Below are 20,075 nucleotides of genomic sequence, written 5' to 3' on the forward strand. Positions count from 1 at the left end.
CCAGGCAGTGGCGGTTATACCCATTTGGGGGCCCTAAGCGACATGGGACTCTTTTGAATTCTTTTTTTTCTGACATTTACCATGGCGTGGTTGACTGTTGGGGGGCCCTGCAGTGGGCAGTTTGGATGGGGCCATAGGCACTTGCACAAGCTGTTTGCCTATAGGTAAAACAGTCTCTGTTCCTGCCCATTATGTGCCTTGTAGGTCGCAAGAGGTCATTCCTCATATAGTCAACACCACAGTTGCTACGTTTACATGAGACGTTTAATTTGAAAACGTCATGTTAACATCTGGAATTAAAGTAAATATGAAATTAAACTCGATGGAACTATTTAATTCGGAATTATTAATTCGGAATTAAAAACATCATATAAACATACTGAGCATCTTCAAAAAACATGTGTAGCCTACTGCGGTGTTGGTCTTACTTACCATATACCAGAGATCATGGATCAGTTTGAGTAGGCCTACATCAGGATACTGGAAGTCACGTTGCCATAGGCTTTTGAAGTAGATGTTTCAACAATACAATGACCCCAAAACGCACCATCAAGCAAGCTAAATCAAGTGAACTAGGTTCACTAGGTTGCCAGATGTAGGTCGACTCCATGCACCACAGATGCAAAGCAGTCATCAGAAACCATGCTGCCCATTCACAAATGTTTTTCATGAATATTTACCACCACCATCGAATTCTATAGCCTGGTTCACACCAGACGTTGTGTGTGTAGCTCTGCTCCGCCAGGGGGCGCCGAAGCTACACATACGCCGTCTGGTGTGAACCAGGCTACTAATTCTAAGCATTCATTGCTCAAATTTGCATTTTTCATACATGAAAAGGGGGACTTTTTCCATTATCTACCATTTTGAATTTATAGAAATACATTTTCACTTTAATATTTAGGCTATTGTACTTTAGTCATACCTCTGAAAATTTGTTTATTAGTAAATATTGGCAATATGCAGCAGTTTCAATGAACAGCATAGTTGCAAAACCTACTCTGACCACCATCCTACATAGTGCAGCTTTAAAGTACAATTTATTTGAAGAATTCAACATTTACTCACCTTTTTAAAGAAACTTATCATTATGAGCATTTCTGTGTATATTTGAGCACTTGTGTTGTTTTCATGAAACATATGCAGCCTGGAGTGACCAGTAAATCATGCTCTGTGAGCCAACATCTGTGTATGGACAGCATTTCCCTGATAAAAGTGGCTGAACATCTTCAACTATGTTGATGTTGTGAAAAGATTGTTGATCCACCATGTGTTTTACCGATGCATATTATAATTATCACATATACTGGACATTTAACCCCCCACCCCCACCCAAATACTGCTTATCCTAGTTGAGATGAGAAACAAACTATCCCTCACAGGTCAACCTCACTGCAGCTAAGGCCCATCCCACCTATGCTGCTCGCCCCGTGTTGCTAAGAGGATTCCTGGTCACATTTCTACCGTGAGCATAAGGTCAAAACTAAGGGGATTAGCGGTTAGGGTTAGACAGGACATTGGAGGTGGCCAGCGCCAGACAGTTGGAGGCAGGGTGACCATGAGCGGCATCTCAGGCACTGCTTACAGACCCGTCTGGTTTCAGGTGAAACCGAGGACACCTGCGTTCAGTTGGCAAACAAACTTTATGCCATAAGAGGTGTGTGTGGGTGAGTTCCAAAAATGAACACAAGAACAAATTAACCGTCTTTTCTTAATTTTTATTCCGTAATAATAATGTTTCAACATGATGCTCAAGTATTAAACTGCCGAGTCGTAGACAAATACACAATGCATCCTCATGCACTTCAAATCAGGGAGTTCACATTGATTCTGTTATTTGAATTTTTTAAAAACAAAGCACAACATAAGTTCAGCAACCACTGTCTGAGAGAAACTGTAGATGTCAAAACATAATCCAAGTTATTGCTCAACTGTAACAGCTGTAACAAATGTTAATATGCAATGTAAACATACCACAAAACTTTGAAGCAAAATCTTCTAATTTTGGTTCACAAAAAGGTTTTTTTTTTTTTTTTTTGCATTGTATAAAGTACAGAAAGACTCGATGAGTACGTAAAACTTTGTGGAGGAGGGGCAATAAAAAATATGACCTAAAATGTTGACATTTGAGCACTATTAAACCGCTCCCGCTGATTTCACCTTCGCGTAACAGTCCTCAGAAATGATTCGATCACTAACTATGGTAGGTGGCATGGCCTGCTGATAAGACTGTAGGCACAACATTAAAGTCAGCAAGGCTGTAGAATACTCTTGACTCCTCCCCTGGAATGCCGCTATCAACTAAGCCAAAACCTACCACAAGATCAGCCATGATGTCACCAAGGAAGCAGACTAATAGTATTAGTGGTTTATCTTACTATCTTTTTTTGTTTTTTTTTGGAAGGAATCAGTCATACGTATTGCACAGCCATTTATCAGTATTACCAGATGACAAGAATATTGCACACGTTGGTGATGAACATCTAAATGGCATCTTTGCACAGACACAGGAGATGAGCCTTGTGTTATTCCCTGCCATTACAAAATACACAGGGGGCTCACTCCCTCAGGCTGGCATTAGTTCTCTACAGCAGATCCATCCTAACAACCAAGTCTACCCGAGGGGGAGGGGGCGTGTTTTGTCTTTCTTGTTCAGCATGGGAGAAGAACAAGAAGTCATGGCCGTTTCCATCATGTCTGGTAAGCTTTGCAAAAACCATCAGCCATCAAATGGAGTGTGGCATGGGCATGTGTAGTTTCACTCTGAGCTGACTGAGGATATCCCCTGGAAGATCTCCCATCACTTTCTCTCCCATCACTGCTCAGGCAGGCTAAAGCTCAGCTCAATCTCATTAGCCTGTGACTTCTGTCGAGTGAGCACACCCTTGGAGTGTTGGCAGAGAAGCATAGGAGGACTTCTGACAAAAGGACAGCCAAGCGCTCAGTGCTTAGATGTTACTAATGGTATATAAAAGGCAGCTAGCAAATGATGGTAAACATTGCATAGATAAGATGATTCAATATGCACACCGGTTTCCAATTCCTTTCAAGTTTACCCGTTTCAGTAAAAAGCCAAATTATAAATCTAAAAGTAAACTGATCACCTGAACCGACACCAAAGGTGAATTATTAAAATGCTGCGCATTACGCACGTGCGGTATACTTCACTATCGTGTCAATGAACGCAGCAGCAAAAAATTTGCTATGAACAGTCAGCCTCTTTAACAGAAGGCTCGTTAAAAAAAATTAAAAGACTTTACCTCAAGCTCTGCGGACATTTACAGTAAGTGGGGGGAAAAAAGATACTTTGAAACGTTAACTACTGTCAAGCCACCATAGTGTAGTAGCAGCTAGAGAAAAGCAGCACCATAACCGACCTCCCATGCCCTCTCCTTCATGAGCTAACAATGGAGGAGAGGGGATGGAATGGGGCGAGGACAAGAACCTGACCAGACTTGTTTTTTGTTTTGTTTTTTTTTTGCATTTTAACACAAAACCCATAAAACCTTTATTGCTGTGCATCAGACACGTTGCTTAACTTAGGTGATCACGGCATTGTGGGTGTTGAAGCAGAGGGAGGGGGAGGGAAGCAGCCCAACGGTGGTGTTGGTGTTAGTGGTGGCCGCAGTGCCCTGGGTCCTGACGCCCATGGCATCCCTCTAGAAGCCGTGCACCTTCAGCTGCTCCTCCTTCACAATGTTTATCTGCAGACAGAGAGCAAGAGAGGGAGAGAGAGAGAGAGAGAGAGAGAGAGAGGGAGAGAGAGCTGAGTCAGTTGAGAGAGCATCCAGTAATTATATTTTATTATGTAATTATTTGAGCCTGGCAGGCCAGACAAAATTAAATTAATAGTCTGAGGTCAACACAAAGCAACAGGCAAAGCTGAAAGCTGGTTGCCATTCAAACTGCTCAACAACATGCAGCAACACCACCACCACCACAGCAGAGTCGTGTGGTGGTAACAGTTAGTGGTATGGATTGGCACTGCCCTCACGATCCGATTCGATCAAGATTTGGGAGGTAGCGATCCGATTCGATCCAATTCTACAATGCATTGCAATGCATTACATTTCTACTGAAAGCAAAGCAAATGTTTCATCAGTCATGATGAGGCAATACAAGTAGTCAGATACTGAGCAACAATTTATTGGCTGTTTTCTGTATCAGTCTGGATCAGTCTGTATCAGTCTGGCAATGCTTTGAAGTACTTTTATTTAATTTAACATTCATTTGCTCTCGAAATATCCACAGAAGTAATGGAAACTTAAAAAAATTGCCGCATCGATCCTGGATCGTCCATGCCCCGCATCGGATTGGATCGCCGAATCGATCATTGTTGACACGACTAGTAACAGTGCTAAACCGCTCTGACGACTAACCCTTTCTCAGGTGTCAAGGGCCTGGCCCAACCGCTGTTATAGAACAAAAACTAGAAAACGTATAGAGCACAGGCCTCTGCCAAGGTGGCTCGGATTTCATCAAAGAAGAATCTGCTTAAACATAATGTAACCTCCTCGACAGAAGAAGTAAGATTCCCATTAAAATAAGCACATATTCTGACAGCCCGCTTCAGAAATGATATTCTTCTGCTGAAAAAAATATACATCGATTTTCGAACAATTATTCACGTAGCTATATCAATACATGTGGGCTAAATGTAGCTCATTTTCACAGAGGCCTTTGATGAAAATAAGGCTCCAACTTAAGTCACATTCCAGCCAATTGAACCGTCAAATAATTTTCAGACTGTAAAAATCAACATTATTCTAGCCTACTCGTACAGGATTTGCATACATATTATCCAACCAATTCATCCAACGGTCATGGCAAACAGAAATAGGGACAACCAATACAAACATTTTTTTTAAAAGAATTTATTATATATATTTAAAAAAACACAGTACACACACACACTTGCAATACATACTGTAGACCAGCCAGGAAGTGAAAATGTTCTCAGAGATGCCTGTAGGTAGGCAGGTGAAGTCTGCTAATATCATAGGTTACAATTTCCTATAAAGGACATTTTAGGCTATACAGCGTCTTTCTTTTAACAATGTTATGTTACTATAAATGGAAACAAAATAAAATGATAACATTTTTATAATATCTCATATCAAATCAAAAATATCAACATGTAATTTACGCATCCAACATGCACATATCATTGCGTACATGCTAAATTGGTCAGAACATGCAACAAAACCAATACCCTAGTAAAGTGTTGCTTAGGCCACTTGTGTTTTCAGCTTTTGAAGTCAACTCCTCTTCCTTAAGTAGCTCAAATGAACAGGCAATTAAAGTGCAACAGCATTTGGGTTAGCGGCCCCATTTTTTGGCAGAGTGACAAGGGATTGTCAGTGAACTTCAACTTGGGGAACAATTCATCATTAGTCCCGAACCCCGCAGCAGCTAATGGTGCTACTTGGTTCAAAGACACCATGCTAGCTTGGGACCAGAAGTAATCACACCAGACTCAGAGAGAACGTCTGGAAGAGCATGAGAAAAGGAAAACTCAAATAATTTAACTTGAGGTGGGTGGGAAATTCCCAGAAATGTTCCTTTGAGACATTGACTATAAAGGGACAAAGCTAGTGGGTACCGCACTTGATGACAAGTTGCTGTGGAGGATATATAAGCATGATCAGAGAGAAATGTGTTTAGAGTTATAAAGGAGTTGTAGAGCACCACAACACCAAACATTCCTTTCAAGTTTTAGAGTCCACAAGCAAGCAAAACAAAGCCAGTCCTATATTTATTTACCCGTCCATTTTCACCGTGCAAGTTGTCGTGAGGAGTGTCGTGTAGGCTGTCTGAACAAGAATATGTGAAATGTATATACGAGACTCATCTCTACACCCTGCTCTTGCGAGAATGTGTTGCTCCAAATGAGTCCAAAACGCAGTGTAGTCCACTAAAATTAAGTTCAAGGAAGCTCAGAGCGTCATCAAAGAAGAATGGCCTAGAGTCATGATGCATACGAACATACTGTGAAAATTTCAAATGAAACGTTCTCGTGTTCTCTGTAGGTATCGGCCTACCGCACTCGGCAACCGATCATTTATTTCTGTTCAAGAACACAAGCATGTCTACGTGCTCCGGGGTCAGGCGAGTACGCAGCCGATCAGTTTCGAGGCCTGCAGCAGAGAAAGCCTCCTCTGGTGGCACGGCCGTGGCTGGGACGCAAAGGAAGCGTCCTGCCAAGCTCGCCAGTCTGGGGAAGCGCGTCTGGTTCGCCCTCCACCAATCGAGCGGGTTGCTTTGAAGCGAGGGCCGGCTGTCCTTCGCGTACGTATCCACCTCGCACTGCGGGTCTTTGACATCAGTCATGCTGTAATCGTCTCCCAGCAGCATGCTCATGGCGCTCTCGTTGAGGCTGGCTCCATTGGATGGGCCCGCCATTACAGCATCACCCCCTTCTCCATCTGCAGCACCTGGCTCTTCGTCTCCGTCCATGTCCTCCTCAATAGGGGCACTCTCCAGCTCAGTGCACAGGTCCTTAAGTTTGCAGAGAACCGCCTGCCTTTTCTCTCTTGACAGAAACGGGAGGTGTTTGTGGCGAGGGTCCAGGGCAGAGGCGATCATCGCTGGCATAGAAACCAAGCGTTCGTTGCACTCAACCTGTGAAAAACAACACGGCTGAATTAATGCCTATAATTCAAAAGGGAAGTTTTGGTGTAGAAGTGAACATTGCCACATTAAAAGGTCACGTGTTTGTATGTTTGGTGAGCTTCACATGGCGCCGGCATGAAATGATGAAATGTGCTTGCTTTAAAAACACTTCTGATAAGAAAAATCAGAGTTGGTAACCTGGCCCCTAAAAGCCCAGAGTTGGTAACCTGGCCCCTGTTTCCCCTAAAAGCGTGTGTGATTGGGAGTGTGTTTGGCATCCCCTGCAGACGTCAAAGACAGCTGCGGGACAAAATGGATGACAAAAAGATGGACAGACAGATACAGGATCACTACTTGTATTGCAGTAAACAAGGTGTTACGACGACATACTCCATGCCTTGTTTTGAATATCAGGACCTTTTATGCAAAATGTTAAAAATAATCAACTACAAAAACGCAACAGGCTAGCTCACTATTGCTCCAAACATACAAACTTGGCATAATCTTTTAATGAGTCAATTTTCATTTCACAACGAATCTTCCCTTGAATTCACCACTCAGGATATTCAGAATTGTAGCCTGTAGTCTGACTATGAGTGGTGTATACAATGAATGTGTTAAAATGTTAAAAAGTGTATGCATAGTGTGAGCTTTTCCTCTTATTTTGTAGTGTACAATGAATTAAATATTTTAAATAAATAAATAAATAAATAAATAAAAGGACAAAACAATAACCTACCTCCATGCGTTCACTTAATGACTGTCGAACTGCTGCCTTGAACTCTGCTACCTGCGGCCTGTCGCCGGCAGCATTGGCCATGTGCTTGTTGATGATGCTGAAGGTGATGGGATAGATGTAGGAGATCGCCACAGTCTTCTCAGAGGACATGACTGTAGTTGCACATTTCAGGGTTTCCAGGACCGGTTTAAGATCAGCCATTATTGCCCAGAATTCGTCCGTAATCTCAAGTGTTTCGGCATCCTGAGGTGCTGTGATGGTGTGGTCAGACAAGATGGCCGTCACTGCCCACCGTTGTTCAAGAAGCCTCTCAAACATGTCGAACACAGAGGTCCACCTGGTTTTGCTGGACTGGATGAGCTTGTGTTTGGGGAGCTGCAACTGCTCCTGTTTGGCCTCGAGTGCAATCGCGGCTATGGTGTTGTGGCTAAAATACCAAACTAGCTTGCCGGCCGCAGATATTACTTTGTACACGAACGGCTTGAATGCATCATTGATCACCAGTTGCAGAGCATGGGCAAAACACGTCACCGCTACCCACACAGGAACTTTGGCAGACATGATGTTACTGGCATTGTCATAGACACATGCGAGCACCCTCCCCGTCAACCCCCAGTCATCTACCACTTCCTTTAGTGTTGCAGCCAGGTTGTCAGCGCTGTGTCTGCCCGGCAAAGTCTTTGTCTGGAGTACTGCTGATTTAACCTGCCAGTCCTTATCAGTCCAATGGCAGGTCACCGTCACATGATTCTCTGTAGGTAGTGCTGTCCAGCAGTCTGTCGCAATGGTTACACATTCAACGCCAGAAAGGCATGCTTTGAGCTCATCTTTTTTCTCGACAAAATGCTCTTCGATGCATGAGGCTATGGTCTGGTGAGATGGCACTTTGTAGTTGGGTTCAATGAACTCAAGAAGCTCTACAAAGCCCTCTGCATTTACAAAATCAACAGGCAGCATATCCTTTTCGATCATTCTGTAAATCTTTTGGGTGATGGCCTGTGAGCGCCGTTTGCCACATTTCCTACCATCCAGCATGTCGGTAGATGCGGCAGGCTGGCTTTGGCGACTATTCTCACCTGTGAAGCCTTTAAAGTGTCGCGCTTTCAGGTGATATAACATAGATGATGTGCTGCTATTGTATTTCAGCACTCTATCGCAGACAGTGCAACGCACGTCAGTGTCATTGATTTTAATGAAATGGTCCCAAACGCTACTTTTCTTCATACGCTCCATGCTGCCGTCAGCCTTGGTTCTAACCTCAAGTGTTTTGGCCAATAGTCTTTACTCATCCAAAATGTTCGGAGCTCACAAGTCCTATTTGCTGTGACCACCCTCCAAATGTCTTTAATGGTTTATTAGGTACAAAACAAGAACAAACGGTCACCGGCTAACATCCCAAACACATAAAAGTTAAGAGTAGACTCAAACAGATTGTCCAGCAGCAGAGGAAATGGGGACGTGGGGCATGTATGAAGGGGAAGAAGATGCAATATTGAAAACGACCGTCAGCACACGTGTTTTCACAGTAAAATACTTAAGCTGCAGCAGTGTGCGATAATACACACACACGGGCACTGAGGGGGCACTAGGGTCTCACCTCCAGGAGGAACTGGCAGATGTTTTTCCTCTGGTCTCCCTGCAGTTGGATCACCTCCCCGTACTCAGGGTGCTCAATCACAGTGCCATTGCAGGCAAATTTCTTTCAGAGAGAGAGAGAGAGAGAGAGAGAGAGAGAGAGAGAGAGAGAGAGAGAGAGAGAGAGAATGTGTGCATATCAGACAAGTGCTGGACCAAAACCTTTACAGTAAAAACAAATAACAAAGGTCTGCTCTGGTAGAAGCTCTTACAATTACATTATAGTGCTGTAGTAATTCTTTGCCTCACCTTTCTCTCGTCTAGAATATGTGGCCTTACAGCACATACATTTAAGAGCTATATTTACAGCCATTGATATAAGAGAGCTTTTAAACACCTAAATAAAATGTTTAGTTACTCTCCTCACACACGCAAGTAGTTCTGTGCGACACAGCTTAAGTTCAGTTGCTTGTAAGTGTTTGATGCCTCATACTAATAAGTATTATTATTATTATTATTAGTGGTATTATATCACTAAGGAATCACATTTGTTAATTTGTGCAAATAGAGCTCTAGTGAAAAATACGAGGCATTAACAACAGGTAAACCTAGGTGACTCATTGGCCCCAGTTCCAAGTTGGCTTGCAGGAGGGAATCTACCTTTTTGAAGGCCTTCACCAGCTTCTTCTTGTCGTAATCATGTGCGATACCCTGCACAGTGGTAAGGGTTTTCCGCCCGTTCCGCTGCTGAATCCTTATGTGGATTTTATCCTCTGTCCCTGCCGGGATTTTGTCGTCACCCTTGGTTGCATCAGCAAAGGGATCTTGTGGGACAAAAACACCAAGCACAACTGATTATCAAGACGAACAAAGACGGCCTTCGCAACTCGTGCTAGCACTGCATGCTAGATGGTAGCCTACACGAACTGAACTGGTGGGCAAGTTTGGCTGGAAATATCCGATCACTTTATATATTGTTTGTATCTCTTAGTAAAACCCGCCCCACCCGAATCACAACACAGCAACGTTGTTGCGCACATTGAAGAACATGGGCTAATGACGCTAACAAAATTACAACTACAGCTAATACCTAGTTCTTGGTAATTAAGCTTAGTAATGTCGCTAGCACATACCATAGAACAGAATATGGGAGTTCCACACTGAACTTTTTGTCAGGGTATGTAGGGGGCAGAGGTCTAGTTCTAATAAGTTAATAATGTATCAGAAACACGTTGGGTAACTTCAGAAATTACGCTAGGAAGAGCTACAAAATCTTTTCAGGGGACCTCCTAGTCAGGGAGGGGGTGTTGTGACGGCGGTCGTGGAGAAGGCCCTCCTTGAAAATAATAACTACAAAACCCAAGTCAACCCCCAGTCTGTCAAACAACTTGTTTTGCAGGATAGAACTACATGCTTTCGTCGAAATGGTTAGCTGGATAGAGTTAGATAAGTGTTCCCATGTCAACCCTTGTTGACAAAGGCAACGAAACATCCCTTGCTAGCTAACCGGATGACTTGCACGATACCGCGCATACAGCTAGGCTAATCAATAAAACATATGACCTCTTTAAGCAGGTGATTAATGTATAACAATGTTCTACATCAGATTAAAAACCAAAACAGATCGAACGTTTAACAAGTCTAGTTTAGTCTAGGCGGAAACAAATAAATCTTTTTACCTCCTGCCACAATTAGCTAAGCATCCCTAACATAGCCTGAGTGCGAAACAAAACAAGGTTCTTTGTAGACGACGTTTTGAGGCATACATACCGAAAGTTTGGAGATTCTGGATAGAGGACATGCGATATTAGGACGATTACTTTGTGGATATGAAAGTCTCGGCGATATTAGCCGCTTTCTTGGCTTTAGAAACAGGGGTGTAGGTTGGCAAATGATAAAAACGAAGCTTACAAACGGCAGCGAAACAACAGCTTGATCCTATCGTTTGGAATGCTGCTAGCGTAGAATGCTTATTCGGCGTTGCTATGCAACATCGCCTCCTACAGTGAAGGAGTGGAACAACCACGTGGACGTTCTCCTTCAGCATGTGCAGTTGTCCCACTTTTAGGCCTCGAGATTAATCTCATTGAACCAGACTCCTAAAACTACTAGGCCTAATGATAACTAACTAGCAACTACTAAAAATAGTCATAAATAACGACATCAAGAATATAAAAACAATACAGTCAAAAGTATTTATTGTCAAACCATTTCATTTAACAATTTGTTTTTGTCTAAAAAACAGTGGAATAAAAAACATTTGCACAACAATATAATACGAATAGAAAGACAATATAACAAAGTTTTAATCAGTTATTTCCTTAACATATAATTTGGCAACAACATAATGTACAAGAGGAGTGTCAATGGCTTCAACACACGTCTGGTTTTGGTGGTGCGGCCTACGTCATTCCAATACCAACCAACAGGGCTACAAGAAAGGCCAGATTTCCCAGGAAAAAGACAAGGAAAAGAATGACTTCTGTGTGATACTGGAGGGAAAAGAAGAAATGTGTCAGCCCAGTTTATTTGAGAGTGGACGCGCACACACACACACACACACACACACACACGCACGCACGCACGCACACACACACACACATGCACGCACACACACACACACACACACACAATTGCAACATTCCTTTCCAATAAGTACTCACAGTTTGAAAGACCTCTTCATCATCACCTAAAAATTAAATACATGAAATACACGTTACCAGTATGAACAGAATGACAATGTAAAAATAAAACTATGTACAGTGTAGACCTATATTTCAATCACCTCTACAATACACTGTGCATGTGTAGTAGTGTGACTTTTCTCACTTTTCTGCCTCCATCTCATTTGTAGGTCCTGCATGGCGAAGAGTAGTGCTTCCCAGGCCACGAAGCCACCCATCACCTTCTGCAACCAACGCCCCTCTGAATGCTCCACCAGGTACAGGCCGGTAAATATGGCTGCCACTGACAGGAGACAAGGGGGTGAAAGTTAAACTCCTTCCTCCTGTCCTTTCCTCTGGATCCCCAGCCTTGTGAGACAAGGCTCTACCTCAATATCATAAAAAGTGTTTGTTCAATATCTTGTAAAAGCACAATAGAAAGGATGTTCTCTTAATTGCTCTGCTTTGGTTGACAGCGGGTTAAGTTTTCTCCACAGAGGTGACATGGAGGCAAGAGGCAATAACTCACAGCAGTTTAACTTGCACACAAGCAGTGGTGCAGATATGTTTTGACACTGTGGGCATGTAGCAAAGGGGTGTAGAGTTGTCCCACCGGGACTCAAACCCACACCTCCTGGTGTACCAAACCGGGCGTCTGCTCTGCTTCACACCACACCACAGAGCAATGCTCATTGGGGTTACCTGCAACACTACCGATGGTGATTCCATTACACTGCCTTCCTCTTTTGGGAAGCAGACCCGAACAATTCACCCACTCTAATGTCCCTCACTCACACACTGCTCAACATACATTTCCCATCTAGGATATTTTACTGTATTTTACTGTGCTAAAGCATCTTTCAGTCCGCTAGTGCGAAAGGAAATTGTTCCACAGACGGAACAGTGTATAATAAATGTTCAATATTTATAAAATAATAGTATTTACCTGCCAGGCCTTTGATGGCTACAGCAGTCAAAGTGTGCATCGTGTTAAATATGAATCTCCTGTATTTCAACACCACAAAGAGACACAACACAGGCAAAGCCATCAAAATCAAGTTACTATCATAAAATTACATCATATTTGTGTGATGGAATAGAGTTTCATACAATATAGCATGCATGGGACATTCAGTAATATTATATTAAGTTGAAATCTCCATACACATACAGTATATTGTCAGATTGAATCTGTGACCATGACCAACAGAGGAGTGCACACTATCTCTCTCTCTCTCTCTCTCTCTCTCTCTCTCTCTCTCTCTCTCTCTCTCTCTCTCTCTCTCTCTCTCAGAGGGGGCCACGCAAACCAGAGGGGGCCACGCAAAACTGCTTGAACATTTTTGTTGGTCCCAGTCCAGTCCTGCACACACACACACACACACACACACACAGACACACAGACACACACACACACACACACACACAGACACACACACACACACACACACACACACACACACACACACACACACACACACACAGCCAAGCATATTTGCGAGCCTACCAGTGGTGTTCTGGTCCACAACGAAAGAGGGCAGCCAGGGGCTGAAAGAAGGCCAGGATCATGACCAGACAGCCAAGCACTGGATGAGATCCCTGTGGAAGCACATTCAGGATCACAATCACCAACATTTTCAAAGCTGCCAACACTGTATGTTTTAGACCCATCTCACAGCCCTATACCCAGCAATCTCCTGGGATTGTCCTGTTTATTTCCCCTCCAGTTAAAAAAAAACTGGTACTATATGTTGGCAGGTACACCGATCATGTTTATGGTCGAATCTATCTATAAACGTAGGAGCAGGTTCGCACACTAAACAAGACACAAAGGTCAAGCACAAGGAGTTTTTTTATTAGAGCAGGGTAGAGCAGACGTTTCAGGCTGTTGCCATCATCAGTGCTCTCAGTGCTCGCCATCGAATCTATCTATGCCAGCTCGAATCTATCTATGCAACATACTAGAGATTTGTCTTGGTGTAATAAAGCAATACAAAGATGAAATAGTAACAGAAAAACGTGCAAATACTGAAATTAGTGTTACTGTACATGAAAAATATAAACATTCAAAAACACGAGTACATGTTCATGTACAGAGGTCATTCTTTTGGTTTGAGAGTCATTTAACTAATTGACAGTATAGGGGCATATAGTCCTAGGGTAAATATTCGTACCCCACTCCAGCCCTTCACATGGGAGAAGGACAAGATGAAAGCTATGATGGTCATGGCCACGGTCAACACCATCAGAAACACATGAGCCTGGAGACACATACAGACAAATGGCAAACAAGCATTAGTACCGTATATCAGTGCACTAGTACTGTATTACCCATTACCATTACCATGTACATTTTCCGGCTGTTGTAATTGTATTAGCAGAAGATAAAATAATTACTTAATGTCATTTCATCATTTATTTACAAATTTAATATATTTGCATGTAACATTTAGACTTTTAACACTTAATTTGAAAGCTATTACTCTTCCACTATTTCTCAGCAGTTACCAATGAACCAAGTGTTATAGGGTTTATAAATGCATTAATAAATACTTCATAAAGAGAGTAATTATTTAGCTCACCAAAAACCACAGGTGTTTGCCCAAACACTTTCTTCCCTTTGTGGCTTCCTTGAGAAAGCGTGCAATCAGCATCCCAAGGCTTCCCGTTGTCATCCAGGCAATTAGCATCAAAGCACCTGAATGAAAATGAAATGCCACCCCTTATGCTCATGGAATTGTCAGAAATTCCACACGATCAGAATTGTTGTATAATATGTATTAACATTCAAAAAATAAGATTTAAATATAGATTTTTGTCTTAGATGATGGCGGCCTTATTTGGTGGCCATATGGTGCAGATCGTGGCACCATGATGGATGATCAATTCAATAATTTTCCATGTCTACGGACCCACAAACTCAGTTCAAATCAGAAATCCCCAAACTCCAATTTGCGAGCGGGTCTAAAGGCCAGGTCCAGGATTAAAAACTCCTTCTTATACATTACATTATACTTAACTGTCATCTTTATATGAAGTAACTCACAGTTATTACAAGGGAATTGGTTCACAATGCCTAAAGCAAGATGAAGTTGCCTTGCTGAGGGACACTTCAGCTATGAATGGTTTAGGACACATATTTTTCAACTAATGTGGATGGGTGTCAAACCAGCAACCCTCCGATCCAAAGACCACCTCTCTAACCATTAGGCCACAACTGGCTGCCCCAAGGATTGTCAACGCGCAGGCCCAAAGTCCAAAATGAACAGTCTTGCGTAGTGCAGATTTCATTCACTCACCATGTGCTTTGATAATTTGAGGTTGACCTGTCGTAGTGATGACTTGAGGTGCAGAGATGTCAATTTTTTGCGGACTGACAAATCTTGCACTTGCTGCATGTCGCATAATCTTACCTATTGGGATCAGAGAGAAATATTTTGGCATGACTCAAGTTTCTATTTGAACTGTGCAAATAGAGCTTTACAAAGACGTTAACATTATTAAACACATTCTGGTAGTTTTCTTGTTGAAGTGAAGTTGAGCCATACCAACGGCTGACCAACAGCCAAATATCTGCTGCCATAACATCATTAGTGTGGTCACAGGCAAACATTAAGGCCTGCCTTAGTTTCCCTTTAAAATGGGCAAAGATTATTATTATTTAAAAAAAATAATGTATTAATATATTTGTCCTGCTGGAGCACAGATAACAGCTGACTGACATAAATATCTGCTGCCATATCATTGATATCATGAGGAATGACTCAATGTACTCCTTTAAAAATATGCAAAGAAATCTATATATTAAAAAAGCATGATAGCATTCCTGCTGTAACATAGCTAACAGCTGATGGATGGCCAAGTATCTGCTGCCATACCATTATTAGTCAGGCCATAGGCGAACATGATATGGTAGACGAGCCCAGCTGCACTCCTCTGGGTAGAAATAGCATTCTTGGATACAAAGGTGCAGCTGATAACCCCATCCACAAATGATGTTTTAATATCTGACACATCTCCCTGTGAAGAGAGAGGCAAACACACCAGAATTCAGTTTGGACAGACCACACAACAGCATACAGAGTTTGCAATAACATTCATCACTAATGCAATGTCTTAAAAGAATTCATCACAGGGAACTAAAGACACATGGTACCAGTGGAAGGACTTGTGGAGTACTGCGTCCTGTTGAATAGGCATGCTCCACTAAGATTTCACCAGCACTGTCCTTCCTACATATGTATATGTCATCTTGCCCCTGCAACAAAAAACAAAGGCTACACATTGTACATCACTAAGCCTTTATATAAAAAAAACCTTTATATCTTGAATGTGATTACCACCACTCAACTTGTGTTATTACATCTGGAGGTTACATAATCCAAATCATGGACTGGACCGCAAAAACAAAATAATGCTTCCAACTATTAGGCATCTGTCACTTTTCAATGTTATATTTGGCAGTCAAGAATTCCTGGGAAATCACTATGGTTCCTGGTATACAGGTTTATCTCTTGACAACATGACATAATGACACAGACAACGGAGCGCTTTAATTTAAAAACAGTCTGCAAACAGTCAAGGACAAACACCTAGTGTATGCACACACAAACATAATGACTGGCAGTTATGATCATACTGTACCATGAGCTGATCATCGGAGAAGCCAACGGAGATGTACCCTTGGGATGAGCCGTATAACTCAAACTGTATGGAGCCGGCCTGCGTTGCCGTGGCAGACATGAAGTAGCAGTCAGAGCTTCCCCCGGCGGGGTCACAGTTATCTGGTATGCTGAAGCAGACTTTACTTTTCCCACATCCGACACTGGAGATTGCTTCCTATTCCAGAGACCAGCAGAGAGAGAGAGAGAGAGAAAGAGACAAAGAGACAGACAGACAGACAGACAGACAGACAGACAGACAGACAGGGCCGCTGTTAAGTTTTTGGAGGCCCTAAGCAAAACAAGTCAGGAGGGCCCCCTCATAATGAAATAATAATAATAATAATAATAATAATAATAATAATAATAATAATACTAGTAATACTACTAATTAATAATAAACAAATGTTGTGTAACATAATTCAATACTTTTTTCATGGTGTTTTCTGGTCAATCTCAATTTAAAAGGCCCCAATTTTGGAGCCAAAGTGGTTGGTGCCCCAAGCACTGGTTGGTGCCCTAAGCACTCTGCTTATGTCTAGGAGCAGCCCTGCAGACAGGTCCAGACATACAGGCAGACAGACATACAGACGGGCAGGCAGACAGACATACAGGCGGGCAGGCAGACAGACATACAGACGGGCAGACAGGCCGAAAGGATGTTTTCGGGTATCTAAAACGACTTTAATTGAACAAACATAATAAAACTTATGACCACATATTATGCAATGAAGGCATAGTGCACACACCACACAATGTGTTTTTTTGGAAGCCTCTATGTTGGCTGTTGGATGGCTGCAACTAGATTACAAAAAATATCTCAGCACATAGATCCATAACTTACATTTACAAATGGACCAGGCGTGGCTGGAGATGTAGTGCTGGTACTGTTGTAGACAACCACGGGGCTTTTGACACCAACCCAAAAGTTAGGATAGTTCTGCACAAATGTAACCCTGGAAAACAAGAGACATTTTTTTTATACCTTTTGACATAGATGACCAGCAGCTGATTTGTTTCATTTCAAGGAATCAACAATTTGAATGAGTTGCCGTCACCTGAACTCTATGTCTTTGAGTTGTCCCGACTGAGGAGCCGTCCATTTGTTTTGCACTGTCTGTTTGCTTTCACCCGATACCTGAGAAACAGCGGAGTCCTACAGATGACAAAAGGGGAACACTTTCTTATTTAGAGTGCAGGCTATTACCAGTGGTCCAACAACTAGAGTTGCTCTTTAGATAAAGGTTAGTCTTTTCAAGGTGTGTGTGTGTGTGTGTGTGTGTGTGTGTGTTGGGGGGCACATTCAATTAAAAGAAGATTAGTGTCTGAATGATACCAAGTGCACATACAGACTGTCCATTGCATTCCAGGAGTCTACTGTCGTTGCCCATCAAAGAAAAGGATCCAACAGGCTGACTTCCTCCAACCTCTCTGGCTTGCATCAGAAAGCCTTGGAATTGTGTGGAGTTTGCCTGGAGGGTCACTAAAATATAGTACGGTTTCTGTTAGAACAGGGAAATACTTAGGCCTACACTACACGAGGACATTTCCATTTGCATTCTGAAACTAAATACACGAGGAAATGACTTCAGATTATTTTTGATTATATTGTGAAGATGGTGCATTTAGCCTGCAATGTTGAGGTTCACATGAGTCTCTTCTGGGTCAAATCCATTCTATTTACGTGACATAAGAGCACACAATCACCTATGATTTCGTCCCCTTCACTGTATTCAGTGCGGTCGGTGTAAATTATAAACGGCGGGGGGCTCGATGATGCCGCAATGCCAGAGTGTTGTGGCGTCAGATCACCGCAGCTCGCCATCACTAGTCCTGAACTGAACCCTTGAACAGGTGCACTTGCACAGGTAAGGATGACGAATAAGGTGAGGTGCATCTGTAGGCTAAAGTAGGTGCGCAACATGTTAGTTTTTCATCGCTCATCTAAAAAGAGCATATGACAAAAAGTTGATACACAAATCATCCAGGTGTTAATAAAAAATTAGAAGTCTACCTTCGTTGGGTTCCAGCGACGTCTAGGGCGCTCGTTTCCAAATGAACAGAACTTCTGTTGAGGGTGGAGCTAAGGAAATTCGCACGCCCAGATAGGAGGATGAAAACAATGTACCCTTCCTCTATCAAAAGGTATTTGATACAGTCGATTTAGCATACAGTGTCGACGTGGTTGTAGGCTATTCTTAACACAACAACATGAAACGTAAAGTGTAAGATCGTGGAACGCCTCGTCTCGACCACACGGGTGTTCCATTCAGGGCAGGCGACGGGGTGATAAGGGGGTCAATTGTGTCGGGCCTAGACAAAGAGGGGGCTCAATAATTGCCTCCCCATTAGATTGTAAATATTGAGTAATGGGGGGGTGTCGTGCCGAAAAGCGAGTCCCTGCCAGAACACGAGTGCCCTCATTGAAACCAATTACATTTTTTGAGAGAAAATTATACATTTTTTTGCAGAATTAATTACATAATTTATGAACTAAACATATGCTTATGAAACATTACTCGTCCTCCACTGAGCTATTTGAATGAAACCGTAACATTTGTTATGACAATTCTTCGATTATTTTATGGAATTAATACTGAAATTGTAACCAGCTCTTTAATAGCCTACTTCCAGTAGGAATGTAGGCCTAGATGCTTTATTGATAGGCTTTCCATCTTAAATTGTGTCGGATTTGCCTGCAAAAATGGGTAAAAAAAAAATCTGAAAAATTGGTCATTGGTTTCCATTGCTTTCAATGAGGGCACTCGTGTTCTGGCATGCAGGGACTCGCTTTTCGGTACGACAGGTGCCTTTCAAATGACTGTCCCAAACCTCGCCAAAGCTGTCAGATTACTCAAGTAGTGTAGGCCTAAATGAGTAGCTTTTATGAGTACTTAAAATGAGTGCTTTTACTTGATAACATTTTGACCCAAGTAGTTAAATTTAAGATTAGGCCTATGCAGGATTGCACACAGCATTTCCACTCTCTTAATTGTCCCACTTATCTTGGATCAATATTGGATGACGGCTGGTAACAAGCAAGATAGCGAGATCATGGAGGGCGATATTCAAGAAAAACAAACATAGAATTCTTGAGAGAAAGGCGAATTAAAAGTATACTTTATAAAAGTAAAATATACTTTTACTTGAGTACAATTTTACTGTACTTTTTCCACCTAAAGCTGGTTCCATTGGACGATGGGTAAGTGGTCCATAAAAACAAATACACAAGGAACTAATCCAGGCTCCCCCAGCCAAAAAAACTAGGAAGTTGGTTGGTAGCACTCACAAAGCAGCAGGGTAGTGTTTCAAGAGGTAAATGGTAGGTGATATTTGATAGCAAGCAAAAGACCCTTTTCTTTCTGGAACATGGGCTACGTCAACACTAAGTACACCTACAATACTTTACATATCCAGTGATCATGAAAGCCGACAAGGGGGACAAAGGGGTCAGTTGTCCCGGTCCCAAGAAGTGGCGAAGCCTAGAACTAAACTGGGTCCACACTGAATGCATTGAGTTGGGGGGCCTTTCAGAGGACTTTGTACAAGGCCGGCCAAAGCCATCAGCGACCCTGTCGGTGAGAACTGGTAAGGATCAATGATGATGCGAGTGACTGGAAATGAGGAGAGGCCCATTTTAACCACTGTGAAGCAATGTATTGCTCAGTATTTTTCACCCAATTGCAAATGTGACAGTGCCTGCCACATATTCTTTATTAAGTCTTACAGGAATGTCTGAAAAACACTCGGCTTAATGGTGTTGTGCTGAATGTAATGTTCAGTTCTTTGTTAGCACAATGGAGTGAAAACTAAAACCTGTGAAAC

At 42.4% G+C, this 20,075-nt stretch overlaps 3 protein-coding genes across 3 annotated transcripts; all 3 read right to left on the reverse strand.

Annotated features, from left to right (window-relative positions):
• Positions 1-1,697: 1,697 nt before the first annotated feature.
• eif1b (eukaryotic translation initiation factor 1B) lies at positions 1,698-10,960 on the reverse strand. The gene is made up of 4 exons (XM_063206995.1): positions 10,697-10,960; positions 9,587-9,750; positions 8,949-9,050; positions 1,698-3,704 (listed from the first exon to the last, which is right to left on the reverse strand). The coding sequence occupies exons 1-4, from the start codon at positions 10,725-10,727 to the stop codon at positions 3,660-3,662; spliced, it is 342 nt and encodes a 113-aa protein (XP_063063065.1). The 5' UTR covers positions 10,728-10,960; the 3' UTR covers positions 1,698-3,659.
• LOC134455733 (E3 SUMO-protein ligase ZBED1-like) lies at positions 4,903-8,942 on the reverse strand. The gene is made up of 2 exons (XM_063206985.1): positions 7,352-8,942; positions 4,903-6,621 (listed from the first exon to the last, which is right to left on the reverse strand). The coding sequence occupies exons 1-2, from the start codon at positions 8,582-8,584 to the stop codon at positions 6,058-6,060; spliced, it is 1,797 nt and encodes a 598-aa protein (XP_063063055.1). The 5' UTR covers positions 8,585-8,942; the 3' UTR covers positions 4,903-6,057.
• Positions 10,961-11,117: 157 nt separating the features above from the next.
• Positions 11,118-18,174, reverse strand: zgc:163022 (putative ferric-chelate reductase 1). The gene is made up of 15 exons (XM_063206286.1): positions 17,958-18,174; positions 17,600-17,733; positions 17,309-17,406; positions 17,095-17,206; positions 16,234-16,428; positions 15,746-15,847; positions 15,468-15,609; positions 14,889-15,002; positions 14,172-14,287; positions 13,764-13,850; positions 13,097-13,188; positions 12,536-12,594; positions 11,756-11,893; positions 11,590-11,615; positions 11,118-11,418 (listed from the first exon to the last, which is right to left on the reverse strand). The coding sequence occupies exons 1-15, from the start codon at positions 18,172-18,174 to the stop codon at positions 11,329-11,331; spliced, it is 1,722 nt and encodes a 573-aa protein (XP_063062356.1). The 3' UTR covers positions 11,118-11,328.
• Positions 18,175-20,075: the final 1,901 nt, after the last annotated feature.

This window comes from Engraulis encrasicolus, chromosome 9 (assembly GCF_034702125.1).
Source record: "Engraulis encrasicolus isolate BLACKSEA-1 chromosome 9, IST_EnEncr_1.0, whole genome shotgun sequence".
Classification (NCBI taxonomy): domain Eukaryota; kingdom Metazoa; phylum Chordata; class Actinopteri; order Clupeiformes; family Engraulidae; genus Engraulis; species Engraulis encrasicolus.